Here is a 25,313-nt window from a genome sequence, read left to right on the forward strand (position 1 = left end):
GTGTTCATGGAGAAGGTTTGACCATGACAACAAGGCAAAAGCAGTATTGTGGGATGTGTCACCATTAAGAACTGTGTTTCTAGCATGTCCCCCATTTTATTAACTACTTGTTACTTAAGTTGATAGTCTGAGCTGTCTTAAGTCTTAATAAGCCCTATTAACTGTTCTATAATTATGTATGGCCCGACACACTCATATTTTTATTACCTCTTGCTACATGGATGTTGCTACAGCTGCTGCAACAGTCTGACCCTTCTAAAGAAGGGCACTTTTGGCTTAAGTTGTCTAAGAGTCTGCCTTTATGAGCTGTAGCTGCTGAAGTTAAAAATCTTTTTATCTATTACATTAGCTATAAACAAGATATAGAAAAGTTGCAGTCACATGATGATGACTAGCCAGTAACAAGTAATTACTTGCAACACAAAATTATTGCAGACAACTAGTTAATCAAAACACTATTTTTGTATCGGCTTCCTAAATTTCAGTACTAGATGGTAAGCCACAATAGTCTGGTGTCATACAAGTCAAGTGCCACTTTGAATAACATATTTGAATTTTCTGGTTCTTTTAAGCATTGTAAGCACGCTGTGTGTGTGCGCGTGTGCGCACACACACGCACACAGAGCATGCTTACAATGCTGAAAAGATGTATCTGAGCCTTGGTGAGCCACTAATATTTAAAGTTTCTCTGGCAGTGGGAAAGGAATCCTGGTACCAGAGCAAGGAGCTCTGTAAATTATTAACCATATCATTAAATTGTTATTTGTTAACCTGTGCTAGAAAGAGAAGGTGGGAGGGGGGCAGGTGGGAATCTGCTAAGGTGGTCAGAAACAGCTCGTTTTTTACACCAGAAGAATGACTGTGGAAAAAATTCTGAAAGGGAAGAGAAATGTAAATGAGCCAGGGCATGTATTGCCTGTTTGCACATGAAATTCCTTTCCTGATTAGACTAAAAAGGCAATTTTTTTACGGGAGGGAAAGGCCTGAGCTTTAATTGCAGAGCTTGCAACTAAGGGGGAGGGAGGAGGCGAGAAGAAGGAGCATGAGCATTTTAGCAGGGGTAGCAGTATAAGGTCTGGCACCTCCTGCGGGAGCCAGGCACAACCTGCTTGCTTTTCAAGCTGCCACACACAACAGCCGCCTGAAGTCAGCTCAAAGTCACCCGGAGGAGCAGACAAATCTGCGTTGCGGCAGCTCCCATCTCTATGTCGTTTCCCTGCACCTGCTGCACGCGAGGGGCTGGTGCAGGCAGCAGCAGCAGCCGTGGCTGCCATTGCCAGGCGTGGGGCCGAGAGGGAGCAAGCAAGCGGAGCATCATCGTGTGGAGGCACGTATACCTCAGCAGCTCCCCAGGATCCTGCCGGCAAAGATGTGCTGCTGCCGCATCTGACGCGCCTCTCCCGTGAGAGCTTTTGGTAGTTCGAAGGCGATAAAATAAGCAAGAAGCCCATGAGAACATCAGACAGGGAGCTGGGTATATAAAAGGCCTTTTGAAAGGAATCTGTTATGGACAGAGAGCCGTTCAGGCGAAGGGGCTGTTGTTTTTGCTTCTCGGTTGCAGAGATAAAGGGAGCCAGCAAGGACTATTGTATCCCAGAGGATTCTTCAGTGGCCTTTTTGGTATTGTTCTTTTCTTTCCCCTTGCGCACTGCGAAGCGACGACCTTTTCCTGTGGAACTGGAGTCTCTGCCACTCAACCCCCTGTTCCAGCTGGGAGGAAGAGGTCTTTCTCCCCCTCCATCTGTGCAGGCGCTTCTGTTTGAATGGAAGATACATCTTTTTGCTGAAACTCTTTTGTTGTGACATTGCATAATAGACAGTTGTCTCACCACAGGAAAGAAAAGAAATGAAAGGAAATAGAGAGACGGAAGGAAATTGTTCCCCAAAGCAAAATTGAAGCAGGGAGGAGACCATTAAATTCACTTCAAGCCCTACCCAAGATCTAGAAGACCACAAATCTCCTAGCTCCAGAGGAAAATACACTATTATAAAAACTCCTCAGCAGTCAGTAGCGATGAGCAGTCGTGGTGTTTCGTCTGGATGCAGCTGGTAAAGGAAAGCTTTGGAGGGACGTGGGGGCTCTGGCCTGTATGATGCCTGAAGACAGAAATGCTGGAGTCCGCAGCCCAGGTGCCTTAGCAGCAGCTCCTTTCATTCCTAAAACTACTTATAGGAGAATTAAGCGGTGTTTTAGTTTCCGTAAAGGTAGGTCCATTCTATCGCTGTGTTCTGCTTTGCTAGCGAAGCCATGGTTTCTGAGAAGTCAAGGGGGCTGTGTGTGCAGGGGCAGATTAGAGTACCAAAACAAAAGCCTTTAAACAATGCAGATGCCAACATTCCACAAATGATTTATTTACTTTTTTGTTCATTTGTTTGTAGCTGGCCAGCTGATACGGTCTCCTCTACATAATAGCCCATGAATGGGCTGTCTGAATGAGGTGGCTTAAGACAAGATTATTGCAGAGCCTCTGAGCAAAAATCAGTGACAGCAGTGGGGGAATCAGACCTGTGATGCTGAGACACCTATTTGTCTGGCAGAACATCAGGGAAAAGAGTTTGGGTTTTCATTTTGTCTGTGTGGGAGGAGGGGCGAGAAGAGAGGGAGCGAAGCAACGTGATAAATGTGCATCTGTGCAGAAGACTAAGACCTTGAATTGAGAGGTGTCTGATGAAGTGTAGCCCTACAATGCACTGTCCTGTTGCAAGTGTTGCATTGCCACTTCATCCTGCTGCCCTGCAGCCTGTATTTGCCTTTCCACCTGCTGCATAGAGATGTTTAAAGCCAGTTTTCTTCTGCATTGCACATACTCCTGTTGAAGCAGAGCATGGCAGTACTGGGGGGAGGAGGGCAGAGAGGAGGCTGGCTTTCAAAATATGTCAGCTGGAAGGGAAACACATGTCTGAGAAAGAGATATGACAAGTGATGATAAGGTGCCATGGTGCTTGGGATGGGTGGGGAGAAACTACCTCTATGATGAGGACAAAAACTTTGTGTGGAGGAAGAGGAGAATACTGGTGCTGCCTTAAAAGCTATGCTGGACAGAGAAATCCAAGTGAAAGGACTGAATTGTCTTGTTGTTCTGAAGTGTGGGAAATGATCTTACACAGAGCTTATACAAATACATTCAGTATTCATCTCCTGCTCCTCCCTAAACTGTTCCTCCATGCTGCCATTTGTCCTTTTGCAAGACCGTGCAGCTCTTTGCTCACAAAAGACTCAGTAGTGATGTAGTGGCGTCATTGCTTTTGAGGATTGTGTGTGCAGGCAGTCAGGGGCAATGCCTTGAAATGAGGGATCACAACCAGTGAGGGACTCACCGCAGAACTATCACCTGCAGCTGAGCTGGCATGGAAAGCTGTTTGCCCCCTGTACCCCTGCTTCCCTGAGGCCAGTGTTTCCCTTGGTTGCTGAGTTCAGTCCTTCTGGAGACTGGCCAGGAGGACGTTAATGTGTCTGTATGAAGTGTGCTAGTGCACTTCAGGGTGTTGGTGTGAATTAGAGCTGTCTGTGCCCTGTTTATATACTTAACTATTTGAGAAATGTTTGGAAGTTGAATGAGGGATTAACTGATAATTTTGCAGCCTTTGTGCCCAGGGTGCAGCCTTAGCCACTCCAAGAAGAGCTTCTCCTGTTGATTCTTTCCATGTGTGTTCTGACACAGAAACTCTCCATGTCTAAAACTCCAAGTGAAGCTGCAGCACTTGGGGCAGAGGACAGAATGATGGAGGCCATGTTGCTAATTTGCTTTCCTCTACATATCATTTGTTTCAGTTGCTTTCTTATACATGTTTTCTGTCAAGAGTGTTGTCACGAGGCTCCTAGATCAGAGCTGCAGAATGCTGGGTCCGCATGGTTAACTAGGTCCATGTCCCACTGAAGTCAACAGAAAGATGAACATTAACTGGACTTTCAGTCAAGCCTTTACTATGGTTGCACAGGCCAATTAGGCTAACTACACTTTTCTTGTTAATTGGCATACGATATTCTTACAACTTCATTTGCAGATTGTATACCTAGGTATAAAAAAAGGCAAAACTAGCCTACTGCAAACCTAGCCCATACTTGCATAAAGCAGATCAGTTAGTTCTAAGCTGTGTAACACGATGCAGAAAATAAAATTAGCAGGGAAAACCATTGGCTAGTCATTGGAGGAACTACAAGGGAATCATGACATTGTACGTTTAGGCAGAGAAAACGTCATCTTCACCAATGATACAAGGTGTAGAACCCTTCCTGGAAATCCAGATCGAAGCTGCATTGTGACAGGCAGCAAAAAATTGAATGTCAGACCTGTTTGGAGGTCATGTCATAGGACAAGTCAGTGCTCAGAGGGCAGCGTCTGAATAGAGACAGAGCCAATTTTAAAATCCAATTTAGAGAAGATGCTCTCTGTTTTAAGTACCACCACAGGAACCTCTTGAGAGCACATGCAGGGTAAGTGGAGAAAGCATTAACTGAGAGTAACTTTGCTGGCATGCAGTGGTGAGAATATTGAATAGCATGGTGAATTTGGGTGAGCTGAGTTTTGGAGGAGGAGGTGGCATTGGCCATGGCCAGAGAAATGGTGAAGGCCCTAATGTGATCGACTGTGGTAAGTTCCCAGGGATGTTTTTAAAATTGCCTCCCTTCCTTTCCAGCCTGTAGCTAGTTCTGCTCTTATTTCAGAGCTGTTTTTTCTAAGCAGTAACCTCTGGTGTGCAGCTGTGCTAAACTCCAGGACAGGAGTTTATCTTACCTTATCTACAGCTGGCATCACACTGACTGTGGGGTCAGAGAAGGCTTGAAGGAAAGAAAATTAGTCAGGTGGGAACAAAATTCTGCCACCGCTATTTTTGGTGGGATTTTTCCTCTCCTGTACATTACAAAATTCTGTAGAGAAGAAGAAAATACTTCCTGCCTTTGATCCACTCAAAACAGCACTTAGTGCTGGAGAACACCAGGGCAGAAAGCTGATAAGAAATAATTTAAAACTCCATATTAAGTGTTATGTGGCCATGACAGCCACTTCTTTGTGTTATTCCAGGACCTTTGTTCCCAGCCCTGTTGTTGAAAGCTGTTCACGTGATCTGTTATTTTCACTATCAATGAATTACTGATGTAGAATTGAGAGCTGCTTAAAATTCTAATCCAGATCCTAAACTGAGATCAGTTCCTTTGACCTTAACTGACCCTTTCTGATCAATATAGCCCATAAACTCAGAACTTGTTTTGGAAGGACAGAGGTCCTGTGCTGCACATTAAGAGAACATACATACAGGTGTGGGCCCTCTGTTGAAGGCATCAGCCCTCTGCGCTTTATGCTGTCTGAAAATTATGCTATCATCTGAATTGCCGAGGGGTGGCTTGGGAAAGGCAGAAACCTTCTGGCTCACTGAGTGCGTGTGCTGTGGTAGAGCTAGAGTGGCAGGTGGGCTTTTTCAAGCTGTTCCTTATAGAGCAAGGAGACAGAACTGCCACCTAGATCTTTCTCCTTTTTTCTTACTGAATCAGAAGCTTGGATCAATAGACTTGAGATGTGATCCCTGCCTGTGTTCAGTAGCTAAGGAAATCATTGACTAACAGCATTCTTAGATTTTAAAAACATACTCTAACTGTGAATATGTACCATTAAAAATACCACAGTGCTTTCACAACTCTTGAGTAGACATACACAGAATTTGGATATAGCACTGTAGTGTCTTTCATAGGCTTTATGGGTATCTGTTAGGCTTGGAAATCCAGTTTCTCAAAATGTTTACAAAACTTCTGCCACGGGAATGTTCTAGTTAATGAATAACCGCTCAGCATGCCCTTTACTAGCATGTGACTTTCCTCTTTGATGTTATGCGTGATCTTGGCTTAATTGGATATAGTTTTAAAGACCTACAAGGGCCTCTCTGAAAAAGCAGTTCTGCTGATTAAATCTAATGACTGGTCAGAACTGGAATCCTGTACATTTCCTTGCCTTCCGCCAGCTGTGGGGAAGCCAACCTGCTGCCATTCTGAATCTCAAGGTTTCTTGTTGGTTTTGTTTGTTTCCCCGCTGGCACCCTATCCCAAGGATAAACCAAACCACAGGTCAGCACTTGTGCGTCTGTGCATTTCTGGATTTTGGAGACATTGAGATTTAGGAGGAGAACTTGGGTTTGGATTACAACATGAGTTATGAGGGCTCTCTTTTATTTCGTTCTCCACAGAGGTGTTCTTGTTTAGTTACTGTAGTGGAAATTTACTTTTAAAAAACAGCATGTGAAATTATCTCTGTGGTTTTGGTTATGTTGTAGTCTCCATAACTTGGACTGTCTTTTCCCTGATTCTCTGTAAAGGAGATGCTAGTAGTTACCAGGTATAGCTGATAGTGTTCACCGTTGTCTGCCTCTGCCAACCACTAAGGTATTTGTATGTTTGCAACCTCAGTTCTTCACAGCAGTGCCTTTGCTTCATAATAGTCAATGTCTTAGTCTTCATAAACTATTAATCTCCAGTATCTCTGTAGTAGTTAGTTGTGACATAAGAGGGGATAAAAGCATTAGAAAGGGACAGTGGAAGAAGGTGCATCTTACAGGGCAATGATCATGGTTTTTATTCCAAAACAGTGAAAAACCCAACAGACACCAGAAAGATGATGAACAACGTAGAGGTTATAACAACATTATGTGGAAGCAGAGTTGTCATGTTTCCACCACCTCTGCCCCTGGCAACAGAGTACTTTTTCCATAAGGCATCAGGGAGTCTGTAACTTCAAGTCAATATTTATGCAGGCTTATCATGACCGATTCCTTTCATGGACAAGTGCTGCCTGGTGCAGTGTTCTGCATTTGTTAGGTGAAGGAAATACTTCCTTTGGAGAAGTTCAGCCTAGAACGGTTGGTTCTACGTCGGTTTGAGAACTTACTCCTTCTTCTGCAAATGTAAGCTGTAATATGCACATTACTGATTAAAGAATGTTAGCATGGAGAGAAGAAAGTATAGCCAATAGGACAAAGATTATTCATACTAATTGTACTGTCAGTGGGCAGGAGTTGTAATTGTACATCATGTAGTTGGAATATCCTATCTTACACTGATAAATTTGGTTTGAAAAGAGGCAAAATCTCTTTTGTTTAAACCCAAAAGATCTCATGGGCTCTTGAAGGGAAGCTCAGACTGCATGTTCATAGGACAAACTGGAGTAGGACAGCCAAGTCTTACACGTAAGAAGGAATAACCCCAGGGAAACAGCTTTGCAAAAAGCACCTGGGTGCCCTGGGGGACAGTAAGCCAGACATGAGCCAGCAGTGGACCTGGAAGCAAGAAATGTTTGACAGCAGTCTGGGCAGTATTAGCAGGAGCAGAGCCAGCAGAGGGAAGAAAATGATTAACCCCGTCTGCTCAGCATTTTTTAGACCATATTCCAAATATTGTGTCTATTAAAAAAAAAAAAAGGTGGGGTGGGGGAGATAAAACTGGAGGGAGTTGAGCAAAGGGCCACCAAGATGCTTGGGAGCTAGAATACACGCCCTTTGAGGAGAGGCAGAGGAAGTGGGGCTTGTTCAACCAGGAGAAGGGACAATTTTGGGGGCACTGAGCAGCAGCCTTCTTGTATATTAAGAGGGACTTTGAAATCCCCAAACTCCCATAATCACGCAGATTCCTTAACTGGCTTTCGGTGGACCTTCCACCTTAATTCCACTACTTCCAGAAGGAGGGTCTAGAAAATGGAGGGACTTGAGGATTTCCTCTGTGTTGACCAGCAGCAACCCTTAACTCAGACAAATACAAGAAACCCGAATTCATTTAATACTCCTGCCATCCCCACAGGCAGTTTGCAGGAGGTTAGAAAGGTATGTAAGAATTAAGAAAACATACTTTAACTCCTCTGCCAGCATGAAGAGGCTGAACTTTGTGGACACCAAATATTCCACATCAGTCAGTATTCTTCTAAGCTTAACTCACTCAGAAATTTCAAAAATTCCTTCTTTAATTGCTAATTTTTGGGTTTGGGGTTTTGTACAACATGTGAGCTAATAAAAAGTGAGCTAATAAAGAGTGACTGTGTGATGTTCATTCCCCTTGCCTACTGCTGTTTTTGGCATCCACAAGTGTGGGTACTATGGAAATCACAAAATATGCTGCTCTGCATCTCAGAATAGTTTCTGGATGTCTTAGCTGGACATCAGTTACTCTTTCCAGTTATTTCCTGTGCTACAATAAAAATAATTGCACTTAAATACAAACCCCAGACCTCCAGTATGGGCGACTGACAGCTTGCTACCCACTTGTCATAACATCCTAGAGCATATGCAAGACAACTTTGACCCCTGCAACTGAGGTGTGAGTTATCTTTCTTTTGTTGGAGGAAAAAAGTACACATTGAAGGTTACCCTGAAGGATGCTTCAATCTGAATGCTACCTTAGCTTGTGGTTACTTGTTCAGGCAATTGCAATTTATGGGTGAATGAAGATTTTGGGCCAAAAGCAAGAGCTGACTAGGTCAACTTTGGGCTTTCTTTAGAAAAAGCAAACCAAAACAACTCTGTTCTCCTTGTTGAATATTTTTTGAACCAGTAGGAACTGTGTGCTCAGTAAAAGGCACAATTTGACTTACTGCCTTTTTTTTTCCACTTTATAGTGTACGTAATTGGAAAAGGAGCCTTCTAAGCATCGGTAGTTATTTGATCTTTAGTTTCTGATCATGACTGCCTTAGAACTATTCATTGTCTTGCTATATATAGAAATTCAATTGCCTCGCTTCAGCCCCAATACTATTCAACAAATGGTGGTCTCAAGAGAGAGCTTCCATCACAAATGACATGCCTGAACATTATTGTGATGCTGTCTGTGATGGCTGGCTCTGCAGTTTGAAAGGGAGAGGTGAAATAAGTTATGAAGAGTAGCTGTCTTTCCAGTGGTAGCAATGATACCCTCAGACCAGGGTTGAAGTTAATTCTGTCAAAAAAACTCCATGTTCTTCTGAGGTTAAGTACAAATGCAGGTTTCTTGCAGTTCATCTGACATATTTCACCTTTCATGTCAGGATCTTTTTTCATACACAAAATTTATTGTTGCTAAAGCAGACAGTGATAATGCAATTGGTAACATTACAGGAATGGTCTTTGTTTATGTGGGAAAACTTAATTAATAATTTGGTTTAGTAGGAACAAAATCCTAAGTTATATTTATAAATCTTTTGCCCTCCATGTGTAAAGGTAATGTTTATATGCCATTGAAACTGATACAGGAACTACTTATTCTTCTATAGATAATTAGGCATGAACCAAAGAAGATGGAGATGTATATCACTTTTGAATCAGAAGATTTGTGACGGAAAATCTTATTTGTATTATTTCTATGTTTTCTGTGCTTATGGTCTGAAAAATAATTTACAGTGTTTTATTTTAAATAATGTTGTTGAGCGTTGTTGTAAAATATGTCAGCATTGTATTTCCATGAGAGTATCAAAGGTGAAATTGAGCATTTTATTCTTAAGAAAGGAGTAGGTTAATTGTCCGTGCATTTAAATGACCTGTAAATTGCATGGGTTGTCATAGAAGACACAGGCTCCTCAAATGTTTTTACGAATCTCAACCAAATCACATCTCTCTTTTTCATGCAGGTATTTTTGGCCAGAAGCTGGAAGATACTGTCCGATACGAAAAGCGATATGGGAACCGCCTGGCTCCTATGTTGGTGGAACAGTGTGTTGATTTTATCCGACAGCGGGGGCTAAAGGAAGAAGGCCTTTTTCGACTGCCTGGGCAGGCTAATCTTGTCAAGGAGTTACAGGACGCGTTTGACTGTGGAGAGAAGCCTTCTTTTGACAGGTGAAATCCTCTAGCAGTCCCCTACTCCCTGAAGCCTAGAGAGGACACGATCTGCTGTCCTGGCTGACCCACAGTACAGATCTGTACTGGCTGACCCACGGTGCTGTAAAACACATGACAGCAACAGATAGAATGACATGGTTTTGTAGATTTTTCTGTATGTTTCCTATTATCACTCTAAAATGTCTTTTTTCTGACTTTGATGTCTGATTTCAAAGCGTTTCTGGAGAATTTCCATTTGTGAAAAGCTGGTTAGGAAAAGTATTGCTAATAGTTTGGCTTAATCAAAAATATCTGGATTGCCTTGATCTTAGTATCATTTGAAATACAGTGGTGATGCTGGCATTTAGTCAGTTCCACAAAGGAAGAATTTGTCTTATCACCAATTTCAGTATGTTCTGTTACCTATAAAACTGACTGGAAGGGAAGTCTACTTTTATGTATTCCTTTATAATTTTGGGCCTTTGGTCTTAAAATAAAAGTCACTGTGACCATAATAACAAACCTACATGGTTTTGAGGGTCCAGGTCCAATTTGTATTCCAATATTTACACAGTTTTGCAAAGCTAATGAGAATTTTATGGGTGAAGGAAGAACCCAGTCCTGTTCACACAGCTGTGTATGACTTCGGACTTTTGTAAGATTAATTTTTTTGCAAGTTCAGCTCTCCTCCTATAAGCATTGATAGCAGTAAGCCACATATTCAGCGTGTGCAATCAGAGAATCAGAACCAGTGGGTTATGAATGCCACATAGCCTTTTTACTCTGATCAGAATTAATATAATGGTAATGAAATTCCAGTTCAAGAGACTGTTAAACAGTGGTTGTCCTCAGCGTGTGCCCTAAGTGACATGTGTAACACACCTCCAATATAGAATCGGGTTACTTCACTCCAACTGAGGGTCTAATGTGAATTAGGAGGAGGAGGCAGGTTACATTTATTTTGTGGGACCTTTGACTGATAGCAATGCAAGTAACAGGCAGGAAAGCATAGCTTGATCTTTTAGTGCAAAAACATGCCATGATATGAACCTGATTGCTGGAAATAATTTACCTCCCTCCCTTCCTTATTCCTATGAAGTGAGCAAATTTGTTATGCATGAAGGTATGTGTATCACAGATGCACAGAAGGCAGACATCTGTAATGCTGTTTTATCTCCAACAGTTTCCTCAGTCCTGGCCCTCACTTTAAGAAAAGTCAAGAATTTATAATGCTCTGGAAAAGAAAATTGAATTGTCTTCCTATGAGGTTTATTAGTTTCTCATCAGAAGGTGAGAGTTAGGATAATTGACCAGAAAATAGCTTTAAGGAGCCAGAGGACTGTGGGAAGTGACATTGTTAGCTGATAAATGTTTGTAGCATGCTCACTGACTGTTCAAATACTGTATAACATTTAAAAACAGTGAAGAAGCATCCATTGGGTATGTTTTCCTTACTTGGACATTAAGGTAAATATTACTGGTCGTGCCTCTGGGACAACCTCTACCAGAGATACAAGTAGGCAAATGGCAGAAACAAATGGTTATTTTTTCCTTGCCTGTAAGCCAAATAATTGTGGAGGAAATGCTTAAGAAAACAAGCCACCCCCAAACTCCAGGAAGATGGTGTACTGAAGACCCCACTGAGAGGTACAGCTTGAGAGAGGTGCACAAGTTCTGTCTGTTCAAAACAAATGAGAGGAGGGCTCAGCCTCATAAATTTTTTTTTTTGCAAGGTTATGTAGCAATGTCTGTAGCACACAGTAATGAGCCCCAGGAACAGGCATCCTGGCTGAGCTTTAGCAGATGAAACAGAGAAGAGATTTTACATACTACTGCTGTGAAGAAGGCACATAATCTCTACTATAGCAATTAGAAACATCAGCAGGAGTTGCGTATAAATTGCTGGTCCTGAAGTTCTGCTTCTGAAGCTGAGGATTTATAGAACACTGACCTTGTATGTCCGTGTGTCTCATTGTGAAGGGTACTTTTTCTGTTTACTTTTTCACATTTGAGTTTGGAGAGGTGTAGCAATTGTCCAGAAGTCAGGCAGACATAAATTCTGTTCTGATCTCTGCCATTGTTTCCATTAGGTGTATACTTTTTTCCTCCAACCTTTTGTTCCATTTGTAAACTTTTGAGGTGAAGTTCATTTCATAGTGTTTATAGAGTGCCTATTATTACCCTGTTTTGGGGTAACTTTTCTTTTCATTGTGCTGAACAGCAGCATGGTCTCCAGGTTTGATGCAACCTGTTTGGCAAGTTGAGTTCCTGGAACGTGGCCACAATATGTAAAGTGGCTGTAGAGAAAAGAAAAAAATATATACGTTAGGGGTCCATGCTTACTTATCAGGTCTCATGAACCTCCAGATCCACTGTGTTTAATCTGTAATTATATGTTATTATTAGTTAAAAGTCCAGTAGTGCAAAATCTACCTATGCTCTGTTTATTAATTTACATTTTGCCTGTTCTCATACATCAATAACAATAAATATTTTTGCAGTTAGAGCTGAGCTGATGGTTTTGTTGATGGGGCACGAAACACAATGGAATCCAAGTCATGCTTCCATAGGGGTGCCGGGTCACCGGCTCTGACTGGGAGAAAGACTAGCTGCTGTCATCAGTGTTGGAACTAACACAAAGAGCTGATGTTTGAGGAGTTTGCCATTTTTCATACTGACATTTTTTCTGTGTGTAAGTGTACATAAGTCAAACAAAGACTTTAGAACAAGTTAAGACACTTTGAAATGTGTGTTTAGGCTTGCGATTATGTTTGCGTGCGAAACTACTATTAAATAATCCTCCTCTTTATGCTTTCTTAGCTAATTCAGTAAAATACATAACTTGTAGAATTAAAAGCAAAAACAAAGGTAAGATCATACAGCCATGATTAGTACTTCTTTAAAATGTCATCTCTGTTTTAAGATGATCCAACCATCTTAAAACACTTTGTAACTGTTGGGAGATGGAGTTCAAAGGTGCAGATCTGCTCTTTTGCCTAGAGTTCAGCTGCTGTCCTCAGTTCTGTGGAGACCCTGCCCTTCTCCCCTCTTGCATTCCTATCCGCACCCCTTTGCCAAAGAAGACCACAGAATGAATGCAAGCAGAACAAATGTGGCACATTTGAAAGAAGAAGTAAAATAGCTTTGGTCAAAAGAAAATGCAGCCATGTTTTGAAACATAAAACACGTTTGACAAATGGTAGCTCTCACATAAGTTAGCAGCTGGATGTTCCGATACTAGAGGCAGTTATAAAAACGCAGAATGAATCCAGGACAAGTCAGAGAGTGGCAAAAACCTTAATGTATTAATTTGATCTTGATCTTATAGTTGGGTAAGATGTTGCTGAAGAATCATGAGCTGTGTGTATGAGAATGGAACCAGTATTTGAAATTTCTCAGACTCACAGAATGACAAAACCCAGTATCTGATCTGAAATATTCAACACCCCAGCATCCCTAGAATGAAAACTGGAACATCAGCGTTTCTCACACTCTTGGAAAGTGGAGGTACAGCTGCTACAACTGAAAACTGCTGAGGCCTTTTGTGTGAAGAAAAAAAGAACAACTGGAAATTGTATGTCAGTTTAAAAACAAAACTCAATAAATACCTCACTCCGTCTGTATGTATTTGCACATATTGTGAAATCTGCATTAAGGAACTAACAGTGCAATTAGGCAATCACTCATGCTTACTACTATTTTTGAAATATCCTTGGTATTTTCAGTACAGCTCCACCTCTGTGTAAAATTGTCCCCTCCAGGGAACCCATTTTGCTTGCCCTTGGGGTATTTGCTTCTCTCTGCTTGTGTGGCTTATATTTTAAATTTAAAGTCCCTCAGCTCCTTTACAAATCATATATTTGTAATGATACAAAGTGGATTATGACTCTTTGTTCTGTAAAATTAGCATAGCAAATATGTCTCTGCATAAGGAAAATAGTGTAAGGGTTTGTTCTACAATTTTTACCTAGAAGGGGTACAAAATTGGATTTCTCTTTTTGTATTACCTCTTTCCATCTACTGTTCATCACAATTACTACCAGATGACATGAGAGTTAAGATTTCTTAGGGAGAAAAAAATATTTGAAATGTCTCTGAAACAAATATTAATACTTATGTGATTGATCAATGTATGTGGCTTGGATTTTCATAACTACTCACTGATGTATATAGTCCAGTAGTTCAGAAGAGTTTAAAGTTACATAGCTCACTTGCCTGCATTTGTATGTATGCACAAGAGAGAAGGAAAGCACATAAATGCATATTTAGCAAAACAAAATCTCTATTACATTCTCTCATGGGTCTGAGCTCCTCTAAAGAAGAATGCAGAACATTATAGGACAAAATATTACTTACTGGTCTAGTCACCATTGCAGTCAGCTGAGAAAAGCGTATGTATGTGGCAGTATGTGATAGCTGGCAAACACTAACTATTATTTACTGGAGCCAAATAATCCAGAATGTAGAAGTGGTATGTTCCTGTGCATTTAATCACTGGGATTATTGAAGCAAAATAAGATGATGACGAGGATGGTACTAATGTAATATCCTCAAGGTGAGAAGGACCACATGCACAATTCTTCTCTTCTCTGTCCAGAGACAAAGGATGTTTTAAAATTTTGGTGAATGCAAGAAATTGGACCTGTCTCAGTGAGGCTGCAGTCTGCACTGGCACTGTACAGACTGCAACTAGACATTGACTTGGAAATCGCTGGTTATGAAAATTGTTCTTTTATTTTCCAAATACAAGCCTGTACATAAGAATTTATTTGTTTAGAAGCAGATAGTTCCCCACAAGGAAGGGGCTTTATTCCATTCCTAGTGGGAAAGTGCAGTAATCCCTAAACAAAACATTTTTATGTGAAATGACGTCTTTATTAGAAAGCTGGTTCCTGCCAAACACAAATGGCCTTAGGCCTGTGAAAATTCCTGTTCGTTTCTGCCTGTTCCAGGCTTCCTTCCCTGATCCTCACAATATGCTCATCATTTATGCCTCTGGAGCCACTTCCACGTCCTTTCTAATTCCAGCCCCTTTCTAACCAGCTAGCAGAAATAACCTCTGCATATGGCACAACTTAAAGACCTAGTCTAGCAATTAAATACACGTTAGGAGGCACATTTCTAGCATGATGCAAGGGTCATTAAATCAGTTTAATTGGTGTCCTGCTGTAGGAGAGTGTGCTTTTAGTTATTGGCAGTGAATAAACATTTGTAGTTGCTTCGCATGAATTTCAGTTTCAGAAGTGGAGTTGGCGTGTTAGCTGTGGTTTAAAAATAAAAAAAAAAGGCAGCCATGTATTTCACTTGCCAATGACAAATTACTTCTTAGATGGCCATGGTCACCTTTAAGAAAATATGACATTTTGTTACTATGCGGAAAGTCTGAGAGCATGTTTTTCAAAGCATCCTTACTTAGGGTTGCAAGATTTGTGGCTTTCTCTTCCAGTAAACAAGAACAGGTAGTTTATTTGTGGTTTATTTGTTTTATATATACTTGCAATCCCTGCAAAATCTTGCAGAAACTTAACAGCCTTTCTGAGCAACCTATCAAATGATAAAATAATTTAGCAGCGTATTCACTGGAGCTGGTTGATTTTTTTCCTGATGGGAACCCATCTTTCTGCCCACCTTACCTGAAAGCACTTGTGTCTCTCTTTAAGGATCTATATCTTTCTAAGTAATTTTTAACATCCTTCCATTGAGTTTGTCTTTTAATTTGTCTGTCCTAAATTGCTGTCTTCACTGCTGCTTTTAAAGCATCGCTCTCTAACCTGAATGAATTGGCTGCTGTTACAATTACTGAAGTGAATGTCTAACTTGGAAATAGAGTCTGTCAGTTTTCAGTATTCCTTGCAGTACTTACTCCCCTGAATGGGTTCCTGAAAGGCAGCATGGATTGTAAAAATCATGAGCACAAGGACAAAGGAGCAGAATACGTCTTTGGTTTTTTTCTCTGTCTAAACAGAAAAATAAGAATTGAGATCAGTGTTAACTTAAAGTAGAGCCAGGCTCTTGCGGCAGCAAGGAGAGGAGGACAGACAGCTCAGGGCTTAAAATGATAAATGCTTTCATATATGTTTCACAAGTTGTAGGCAAAATTTCAGCTGGTACCTAGATTAGGCACAGTACGGCTTGTACTAGATATCCATTATATAGGAAAATGATATAGAGAGTAATGCTTTGAAGATACCTACACAGGGGAACAAAAATCACATAGGACATTCAACCAGTTATGTTATGCATTTGACCTGACCTTTGCATTTCTAGACCAAAGCCTGACTCCCAAAATCAGTTGAACCATTCTTGATTCAGTGTAACATTACTGAACACAGGCTTTGCCCTCCTAGCCTCTGGGTACTGGCTTCTCAGCAGTAACAATGCTCTGATTCACTCTATATGTAGTTATGCACATTTGTAATATTCCCTTGCTATTGCTTACTCAGTGTTTCATGACTGGTTTATCATGGGCTCTAGTATCTCACTTAAGCTGTCTGCAGACTGGCAGCAAAGGTACACACTGGGCAGCCAGTTAGGAACTCATCCTCCCATGTCAGGAGAACATCTACACTGGTCTTGAGAGCTGCTCTACAGACCTGAATGCAGCTAAGCAGGGACACAGTCAGCAAATGTTGTGGTGGGTCCAGGATATGTTGGTGAGGGAGACTGTTTCCAGGATTGTGATCTGTGACACATCTGAAATGGTGGATCTGTAATTCTAGTAATTCCGGGAGGTACTGACACACAAACTGTTTGAACTGGACTGTTCTCCTTCATTTTATTACCAGAACTCCTAAATTGAATTATAGCCTCACAGCTTGTTGTTCCCTACTGTTTGTTCTTTATGCAAACTGTTTATGTGTGTCATAATGATCTAGAGCTATTTTTGGCACAGCATTAATCTTTTTGTAATGTGACCTTGTTCTGTTAATATTTCCTCTCTTAGAGTTTATGAGGAGCTTGTTCACTTTGTGCTCTGAAGCACTGACTCCAGCTCTCTAAACACACTGTCTGCTTGTCCAAGTGTGAGGGTTATGCGTGGATTTCTGGTCACCTGCTGGGCTTCAGTAATTTTTGTTTATGGTAGAGAGGGTGAAAAACTCCAGGCGGTGTAATCGGTCTGACAGTCACTTCCACAGTGTTTGTGGTATCACAAAGGAAAGTGCTGTCAAATCAGCAATGCCATGAGGGATACTGGTGACAAAGTTCAGATTAATGGGGCTCTGAATATGTATAGTCTGATGACTAAGGAGAGGCTGTGGTGCACTTCCATTTGTAGTGCCTTTGCATGGACAGTGGTGGAGTGGGGATGCTCCTTTTGAAACATATCAACAGTAAAGCAGTATTAATGTTTTAGTGAGGTAAGTAATCTTTCTCAGACTTTGCAGCACAACATGCCAAAAGAGACTGTTTCTCAGCTTGCTGATGCTTTTTGTGTTGCATTCAATTTTCTGCTTCGTGCTTTGTCATTCCCATTTCAAGCTTGTAATTATTCATTGTGTACTTGGAGAAAGTCTGCCTCAATTAATGACGGTTGTTCCAATTTAGATAACAGAGGATTTTCTGCTGGAATTGACATACTCTATTTTAATACTTGTTAATGAATACTTTTAATCATGTTAATTATAAATGTGTAATCATGGAACACTTTGATATTACATTGTCAGATAGCAAAAGAAATACCAAGATAGGTATAATCATTAAGTTTCTGTAGCTGTAATGGTCCTAGAATGTACACAAGGCCAGGTTTGAAGGGAGAAATACTGCCTTGTCTTAAACTGATCAGTTGTAGCTGGAAAAAGTCCAGGAGGAAAAGGTCCTCTACAGGCACTGGAAAGATCCACGTCTTACAAACTACACAAATGCCCTCAAGGCAGATATATATTTAATGCTGTTGGTTGACTTAGACTGTGGATAGAACACTGCAGACTGGAAGGGGAAATAAATGCTCCTGATCCTCAAGAGAGCTTGCAGTTCAGCACTCCTTTTAAACTCAGAGCTGTCCTCTGTGGCTGAAATGTGCTTAATGGTATTTTTGGATTGAAACACCTAAAATACAGATGGATTAAAAAGGGAGTCTGCCATTTTTAAGTTTTCCTCTGTATTTTAAAACAAAAGGGGAAAAAAATAGTACTAGACTGCAAGGTCTAAACAGGTCTCAGATTATATGAAACACTCCTTTAGTTACATTATTATAAAAATATGGACATTTTTATACCAATATTTACATTGAAAGAAGAAAGTTTCTAGCTTCGGTCTAACTTGCTAAATGGAATTTTTAAAATCCCATTCTTAAAGAGCTTTGCAGGCAGTATGTGTGTGTATGTATGTATGTTTGTCTATGCGGCCAAAATCTGTATGGTAATTTCTGTATAGATAGATTAAGTCCTAAACAGTGTTCCAGTACAGTTTAGGGGGAAAAAAGGTAACAAAACAAATTTTCCAAAATCTTATTTTGCAGTCCCACCATCTTGTGGCAGTCTGCGGTATTGCCTTAGCATTCGGTCAGCAGAAGCAATTTAAAAAAAAAATAAATTAAAAATTGCAAATGTGTCCCCATCTACTAATTGGGCCCTGGGTTTCTAACCCCAGCTCAGAAAGCACCTTTCTGTAGACTCCTATACAGCATGTACTTCAGGAGGTTAGTTTGAGAACACAAGACTTCTTATTGTTTCCTTGCTCCTCGGCATCCTGCCTTCCCATTTCTCTCTCAGTTCTTCCTTGGTAGAGCCACAGTTTTTAGCACTCAACTGACCCTTCACAGTGATATTCTATCAGTACTTCACATTGAAAGGAGAAGGTTTGTAAATTGCATCAGTTTTCAGGGCTTTTGTCCCCTTCTTCAGCCTTTTTATCCTCCATCTGCTGTGCCCTCAAGGAGCAAGTATTCCACTTCATGCCAAGGGACTGGTGTAAAATTATTCTTATGTACTACATGAAGCATGGTCCTGGCAGTACAAAGAAGGGAAGGTGATATTGCTTAATCCCCTCACTGGGAGACCTTTGTGCCAACTTTTAATTGTTCTTCAGTAATTTCTCTCACTCAACCTGTTTGAATCTTGTATTTTGGAAAGGCCTCCCTAGTTTTATGCAAATAGTCTCTGCAAAGATGTGGTTCAGTTCTTCAGCAAGGCCTGGGGAGTTTCCTTGTTTAAATAGTAAAAATAGTAATAATAAAATCTTCAGAAAGACCATCAATGCCGAGCAATCAGAGTTAAATTCTCTGCAGATGTATGTCCTGTGCTCCCTTTCATGCTGCAATGTAAGGCACTGTCCTAAGGCCGCCCGTTCACCTCTGCTCTCTGTGGCTGCTGCTCTCCTTCAGAGTCTGACTAGCAAAAGTCTTTCCCTCTGTATTTGCTTTTTGCTTTCCTGATGCACCGACAACTTAGGAAACTGAAGATCTCTCTGTAAAATTTGCTTCTTGGATAAGGCTGAATAGTGGCAACTGCCTGGGCATGCGTGCCATGGTTGTGCTCTAAAAATTAGCACCAATGGCAACAAGACGTGTGAGCAACTACCTGAGAGATTATTTGGGTCTGGGTTTTAAGCCCTTGGGTTGTGCAGCCTGTAAAGAGTTTTGTTAGCCAGGATGTCAAGAAGAGCTTCAGTTCACTTAGTTTGCATCTGGATTGGGGATAGGTAGAAGGCAAAGGTTAGGGGCCAAATCTGAGCTACCATTTGAAATCTCATAAAATAGTGCAAGTATATCTAGTTTCACATATAGTACTGTTCCTTACATATGTTATATATGCATCTGAAGAGTGGGACGGGGTAAACACAGGATTACGGTTTTGGATCCAAGCCAGTCTACAAGTAGAGGGTTGCAATCAAGGGATTAGAATTTGAACCTTCCTTAAAAATGTGGATTTGTGTTAGTGCTTTGTTTATAGAGTTTCTCTAGAAAACGCTTTTTAGAATTTTGGCTGGGAATTATTCATGATTGAAACAGAAATGTTTTCTGGGAATTTATTTCAAGGAGGGTCGTGGTGGTTAACATTTAAATATATACAGTGCTTTATCATTTCTCTTCTTCTGTTTCAACTTAGATTGCTCATACCATACCACATTAATCTAAGGTTGTTCCCATCATTCTTGTTAAGATTTAACTTAGTAAAAGCCATTATTGTTTTAACAGATCATTCCAAAATAATGATTAACATACCTCTAGCAAAGCTTAAGTGCATCAAATACCAGTGGTTCCCTTTAAGAGACTGTGAGTTTAAAAAATGTTCCAAGTGTGAAGTCTTCAAAGAAAAAGAAAATACACAATAATGCACATTGTAGAAATGTCTGTGCATTTTCTATTTCTTATGAATGAAATTAGCATAATTTAGTGTCTGTTTTTTTTTATTTTTCAGAAGTCAGAGGGAAAGATACCAGCTTGCAGTACAACTCTATATGAACCAGGGAAAGCATGTAGAACATTCCAGTAAGGATTTGAATAAATGCCTCAGTAGCTAAACCCAGAGATGGAGTCAGAAGTAATGCAAGAGAGATTTCTTCATGCTAACTTGTAGTTTTTATCTATTTCTATTTATTTCTTTTGAGAGAAGTACTCCTAAGTTAACACGATGTAACTTTACAGACCACAGAAATACTTAAGCAAGTTTTATTGCATACTCTGAACTTGTGATTTTGATCTTTCTCCCTGTCCTCTTACTTTTAGTATGCGTGATAAACAGCCTAGGCTCCTACTAGCTGTATCCAAAAAAACCCTTAAGTTTCTGCAAATGTAATTATGAGAAAGCATATGTCATACCAGGTCTTTGACTGTCAGCCCTATAATGTTACCTGTTGTGCTAGCACTCAGACATTTTCTAAGTTTGGTGGCTTGCAATGCCTTAGCTTACTCAGTACAGGGTAGAGCTAAAACTAATTTCCCATGGATTTACGGTTCTGTGTGTAACGTATATCCAGGTTTTCGGTGTAATGGTACAGCTAAAAGGCACAGTAGTCATTTTGTGGGAGCCCATAGGAAAAAGATGCATGCCAGGGAAAGAACTGTAATTCAGATGGGGAAGTTTCAACTAAACACCTGTGGTATATATGGCCTCCTTTAAAACTTGCTTACTTAATACTGATACCAGAGGAGATGGTGATACAGTGGAATTGAGACATGCTGGGCATGTTTTGGGAGCTAGGGCCATCTCTGGTAGGAGAATAATCCCCACTGTGTAAATATAATGCCTGGTTTCTGGCTTGGGTGAAAATGAAAAGCATCAGTTAAGATGGATTTTGCACGCCTGATGTGAGATGCCTGTCAATGAGAGCCAGGATCTTCTCAATACCTGTGCCTGCAAATAGGGCCTTATGTGTAATTATTTATAGTAATAAATCAGCAGAGTTGACAGACTGTTGCTTGCAGGCATCCTATGTTTTTTATAGGAAAAAAAAAAAAACAAAACAGATTACAGATATGATCTATAAATGTATATACTGCTGAGTATTTACTGATGAGTAAAATCTGGGGTGGCAATGGAAAAATTAAGTGGCAGTTTTTAGCCTGTCAATCTCACAGTATTATCCTGATTCCCAGTAATGACTTCTTGTATTCCAACCCAACAGCAATACAGATGTGCACACAGTGGCATCACTGCTTAAGCTGTACCTAAGGGAACTCCCAGAACCAGTCATACCATATGCAAAATATGAAGATTTTCTTTCCTGTGCCAAAATGCTCAGCAAGGAGGAAGAAATGGTGAGTTGGCAACTTGAGTAAGATGAAATGAAAGGCTGGCACGTTATAACCTGTTCCAGTTTTGAGGAGGAGAGAAGCTGCTGATTACCTATCTTAATTTAAGATATGCATCTATTAATTGAAGCTGCTTTTATATGAAAATTGTTGCCACCTAGGTCATTTGGAAGCCTAAATAAAGGCACATAGCATAACCTTAGCTGTATTTATTGCGTGTCACTGAATCCAGTTCAAGTAAACATTGTTGTGGTCAATAGCTTTCATTTTGCATGGAAGAGACTTATATTTTTGTGGATTATCATTCTGAACTGTAAAAGGCAGGGTCTTAGTAGTTGCCATCCAACTCTTGCCATTAAATCAGGGGTAATTTTCTTCTAAGCGTCAGGATGCCAGCTTTTACTGACTTGATTGAAGGCCAATGGACTCTATTTCACTGCCTATCATTGAATCAGGAGGCCTCAAAAAGACAGAAGCGGGCCACTGGAAGCAGGCCACCTTCCAGACTCTTCTAAAACAGCATAACCCAGATGAGCAAAATAAAGGTTCTGACTGATAATATGGATCCTTCAGTGGCATGGGCCATATATTAGTCTGAAGACATAAGGAACTAAGTGCTTTTTTTACATTGTTCTGTGTGCTTATGGGTAATGAGGTCAACCCTGATATTTTCTTTTCAGAGTAAATACAAATAGGCTCAATCTGTTGATTTCAATCTACTACCCTAACTTTCTAAGGTGGTTATTTCTAATTCCTTTTTGACATTTCAAATCCTGCAAGAACTGGAACTCCTCCTACCTCATCTTCTAATTAATTGACATGAGTAGGAGCCCCTTTTTTCTAACTGAGAGACCATGTCCTTTCTGAGCCTTCAGTTGATGACTACCAACAGCAGAGGTGGTAGTTGTTCCCATCTGATGGAATGGCAGGGTGGAGAAAGATCTGTGGCAAACTGTCTTCTATGGTCATAATTTCTTACACCCACTGAAATCAGACTGGTTTCTTCGCTGTCCTTTACAGCTTGCTACAAGGTGCAAATTTTTGTCAGCTGCTTGCAAAAGGTGGGAGTGGGCTGTTCAGCTGGTTTAATTTGAGCTGCTCTTTGCACAAGTTATGGCAGGGCATCCTCAGAGCTGAAGTTGCAGCTATTTGCTTGTGCGTGTTGCATATGTCTCTAACCATTCATAGCTCCAATATAAAGCCACCTGACAGCTCCACAGTTAGTCATCATGCAGTTTATACTTGCAGTGATATTCATTTTCAGATTAAATTTTTAGTCATTTTATATTGGCTTAGTCCAGAGTGTATTTATGTAGTTCCTCTGCAACTATGCCACGAAGCACTTTATTAAATTCATTTTGAAAGCAAGATTCAAATTACAGCAGCCTGTTGGTGCTGGCAGTTTGTGAAAAATTAGCACTATAGGTGATAAGCCACTTCAGTCCTCTTTATGGTGTCTTAGCAGTCCAGCTTTAAGGCTGTCTAACTAGATTTTCAGTTGATCTCTCTCCGTGCGTAAGTTAAAAGTGCAGTCACTGTTAAGGAAGAGAGCTGTGCATGTTGTTTCCTTTCTTAGCCCACAACCACCAAACTTGTGCACTACCATCTTGATTTGCATTTGTTTTCATAACATATTGTAATCAAAACCTCACTGATGTTGGCAAAGTACCAAAACCCCATACTGAGAAAGAGTCTAAAGGCACTGGTTGGTAAGGAGCGTAGCCAGGGTCTGTTTCCACAGGGCACAGAAATTAGTGTGTGATATTGTGCTTGTCCCATTCCCAGGGTGGGTACAAACTGAAATAACTCTTTATTGGTCTGAATCTAGTATGGACCAGAACTGGGTGAAATACCCAAATAGTTTCTCATATGAAAATGCCAACTAGTTCAAACCAGAACTGTTCCTGGAAGCCTCAGCCTTGTTATCAGCAGGAGGAGGAACAGAGCTGCTGGTCAAAAAAAAAGAGTGAAAGAGAAGGGAAAGACAGGATGAAACGAAGTTATTTATTTACTTGTTTATTTTTATCCAGAGCTAATCCTTGTTAGCCAAATATATCTTTCCCCATCCAAAATGGGTTCTACAAGCCATTTTGGATGGTAACCTGTATATAGCATTTAACGCTGCAGTTTCAGTGATGTGTTTATTGTCTTGTAATTGGAATTGCTGACATTTTTTTTGAATCTCTGGTAAAATACTAAGAAACTGTGCCTCCCCACTCTTTTTTTTTTCCTTAAACCACTTAAAGGGGCTGAAAGAACTGGTGAAGCAAGTGAAGAGCCTGCCAGCTGTCAATTATAATCTGCTGAAATATATCTGTAGGTAAGTGCTCTTGCAAGAATATCACAATGGTATTTATAACTGTGAGCTGACAGACAAACCTATCTGTGTATGTACCCTGAAGGAAAAGCATTACTTACAGTCAGAGGATTGGTGAACTGCAGTGAATGCACTAAAAATATAGGTTTACTGCATGACTAATTACTAATTTGCTCTATCAAGGTGCACAGTTACAACTTTCCTTTCATAAGCAGGCCGCGCTCAGCAAGAAATGAAAGAAGGTAGAAGCGAATATATTCTGTCCTCTTTATAGGACCCTGGTTTTCTCATTTCTAACTGCAGTTACTGGCCTTGGCTGTGCACTCCTGAAGCATGGAATCCTTGATAACTGTCTATGTCTTGTAGTATATAGAATAGTTTTGTGGATACATCTAAGATCTTAAAAAATATGTCTTACACAGTTGCAATTTGTGAACTTATAGAAAGTTCCCAGCATTAAAAAAAAATTTTTTTAAATATAAACTTTTTTTTAATTGACAGTTTGCTCTTTGAGGATATTTGATGAGCCAAGTAGTTGACCAATTTTGTTATCAATGTATAATTTTGAAGAAAATCTGAAGAAATTGAGGAGAATAGCCTTGAGCTTTCAAGATGTTCCATGAGGATTTGGAATGGAATACTTGAACTATGTTAAGAAACCATCACATACTTTGACTTTTTTTTTTTATTTCCTTTTTACATGTTCCTTAAAGGCCTCTTTCTTCCCCACAGATTCCTTGATGAAGTCCAGTCTTATTCAGGTGTAAACAAAATGAGTGTGCAAAATCTGGCTACCGTTTTTGGCCCCAACATCCTTCGTCCCAAAGTGGAAGATCCTCTGACTATCATGGAGGGTGAGATTACTGTTACATAACTTGTAATAGAAAGAAGGAATATCTTTAGGTTTATTAACAGTACATACCAGTCCATGTAGTATGTGCAGTAAGTTCCATATATCTGTTTTATAGACACAGAATTCTTCAACCTGAATGAACTTCTGGGTTAAATCTTGCAGGTTACTATAAAAGCAACTGAAATGTGCAGCATTGCAAACAGACTTCGCATGAGATTGTGCTGCCCTGGTAACTTCACTAAAAATGTACCTTTTCTCTCAAAACTTGCTGCAAACATGGCATGTTCTTATTCAGCATGAGTGGTTGGAGTGCAGTTAATATTTTACCTGGGGTTCTTAAGGATGAGGAAAAGTTAGTACAGGTTCATACTGCAGTGACCCATGTAGAATCCCCCACAAGGCAATGGTGTATTACATGCCTCCTTGCACACACAACAGTGATCAAATTGTCAGCTGCATTCTGTTATTTACAGTAATGTCCAGCTGTAGCATTTTGCTTTGATTAAGACAAAAATATGGCCATGACAATCTCCTCCTATAACTTCCTCTTAGGCTTACTCTTTGTGACTTTAATTCTCCATAAATTACACAATGCCTTTTCTCCCTCCAAACACTTTTTTCTTAATATGTAGGATTTTCTTAACTTTCTCAGAAATTAGGGCTGTACACAGACCCTGCACTGAAAA

The 25,313-nt window shown here is 40.3% G+C and overlaps 1 protein-coding gene across 8 annotated transcripts in view; it reads left to right on the plus strand.

Moving 5' to 3' along the window:
- ARHGAP24 (Rho GTPase activating protein 24) overlaps window positions 1-25,313 on the plus strand; it is a 222,579-nt gene that overhangs the window by 191,036 nt on the left and 6,230 nt on the right. For 7 of the 8 annotated variants that reach the window (XM_072862988.1, XM_072862990.1, XM_072862995.1 and 4 more), the window contains 4 exons: window positions 9,576-9,783; window positions 21,331-21,463; window positions 23,704-23,777; window positions 24,507-24,628. In XM_072862988.1, the coding sequence (XP_072719089.1) occupies window positions 9,576-9,783; window positions 21,331-21,463; window positions 23,704-23,777; window positions 24,507-24,628 (537 nt within the window). Of the gene's footprint in view, window positions 1-2,087; window positions 2,206-9,575; window positions 9,784-21,330; window positions 21,464-23,703; window positions 23,778-24,506; window positions 24,629-25,313 lie in introns of those variants that run through there. The other variant, XM_072862989.1, reaches the window with a different exon arrangement.

The sequence above is a fragment of the Ciconia boyciana genome, chromosome 5 (genome assembly GCF_034638445.1).
Source record: "Ciconia boyciana chromosome 5, ASM3463844v1, whole genome shotgun sequence".
NCBI classification, from domain to species: Eukaryota; Metazoa; Chordata; class Aves; order Ciconiiformes; family Ciconiidae; genus Ciconia; species Ciconia boyciana.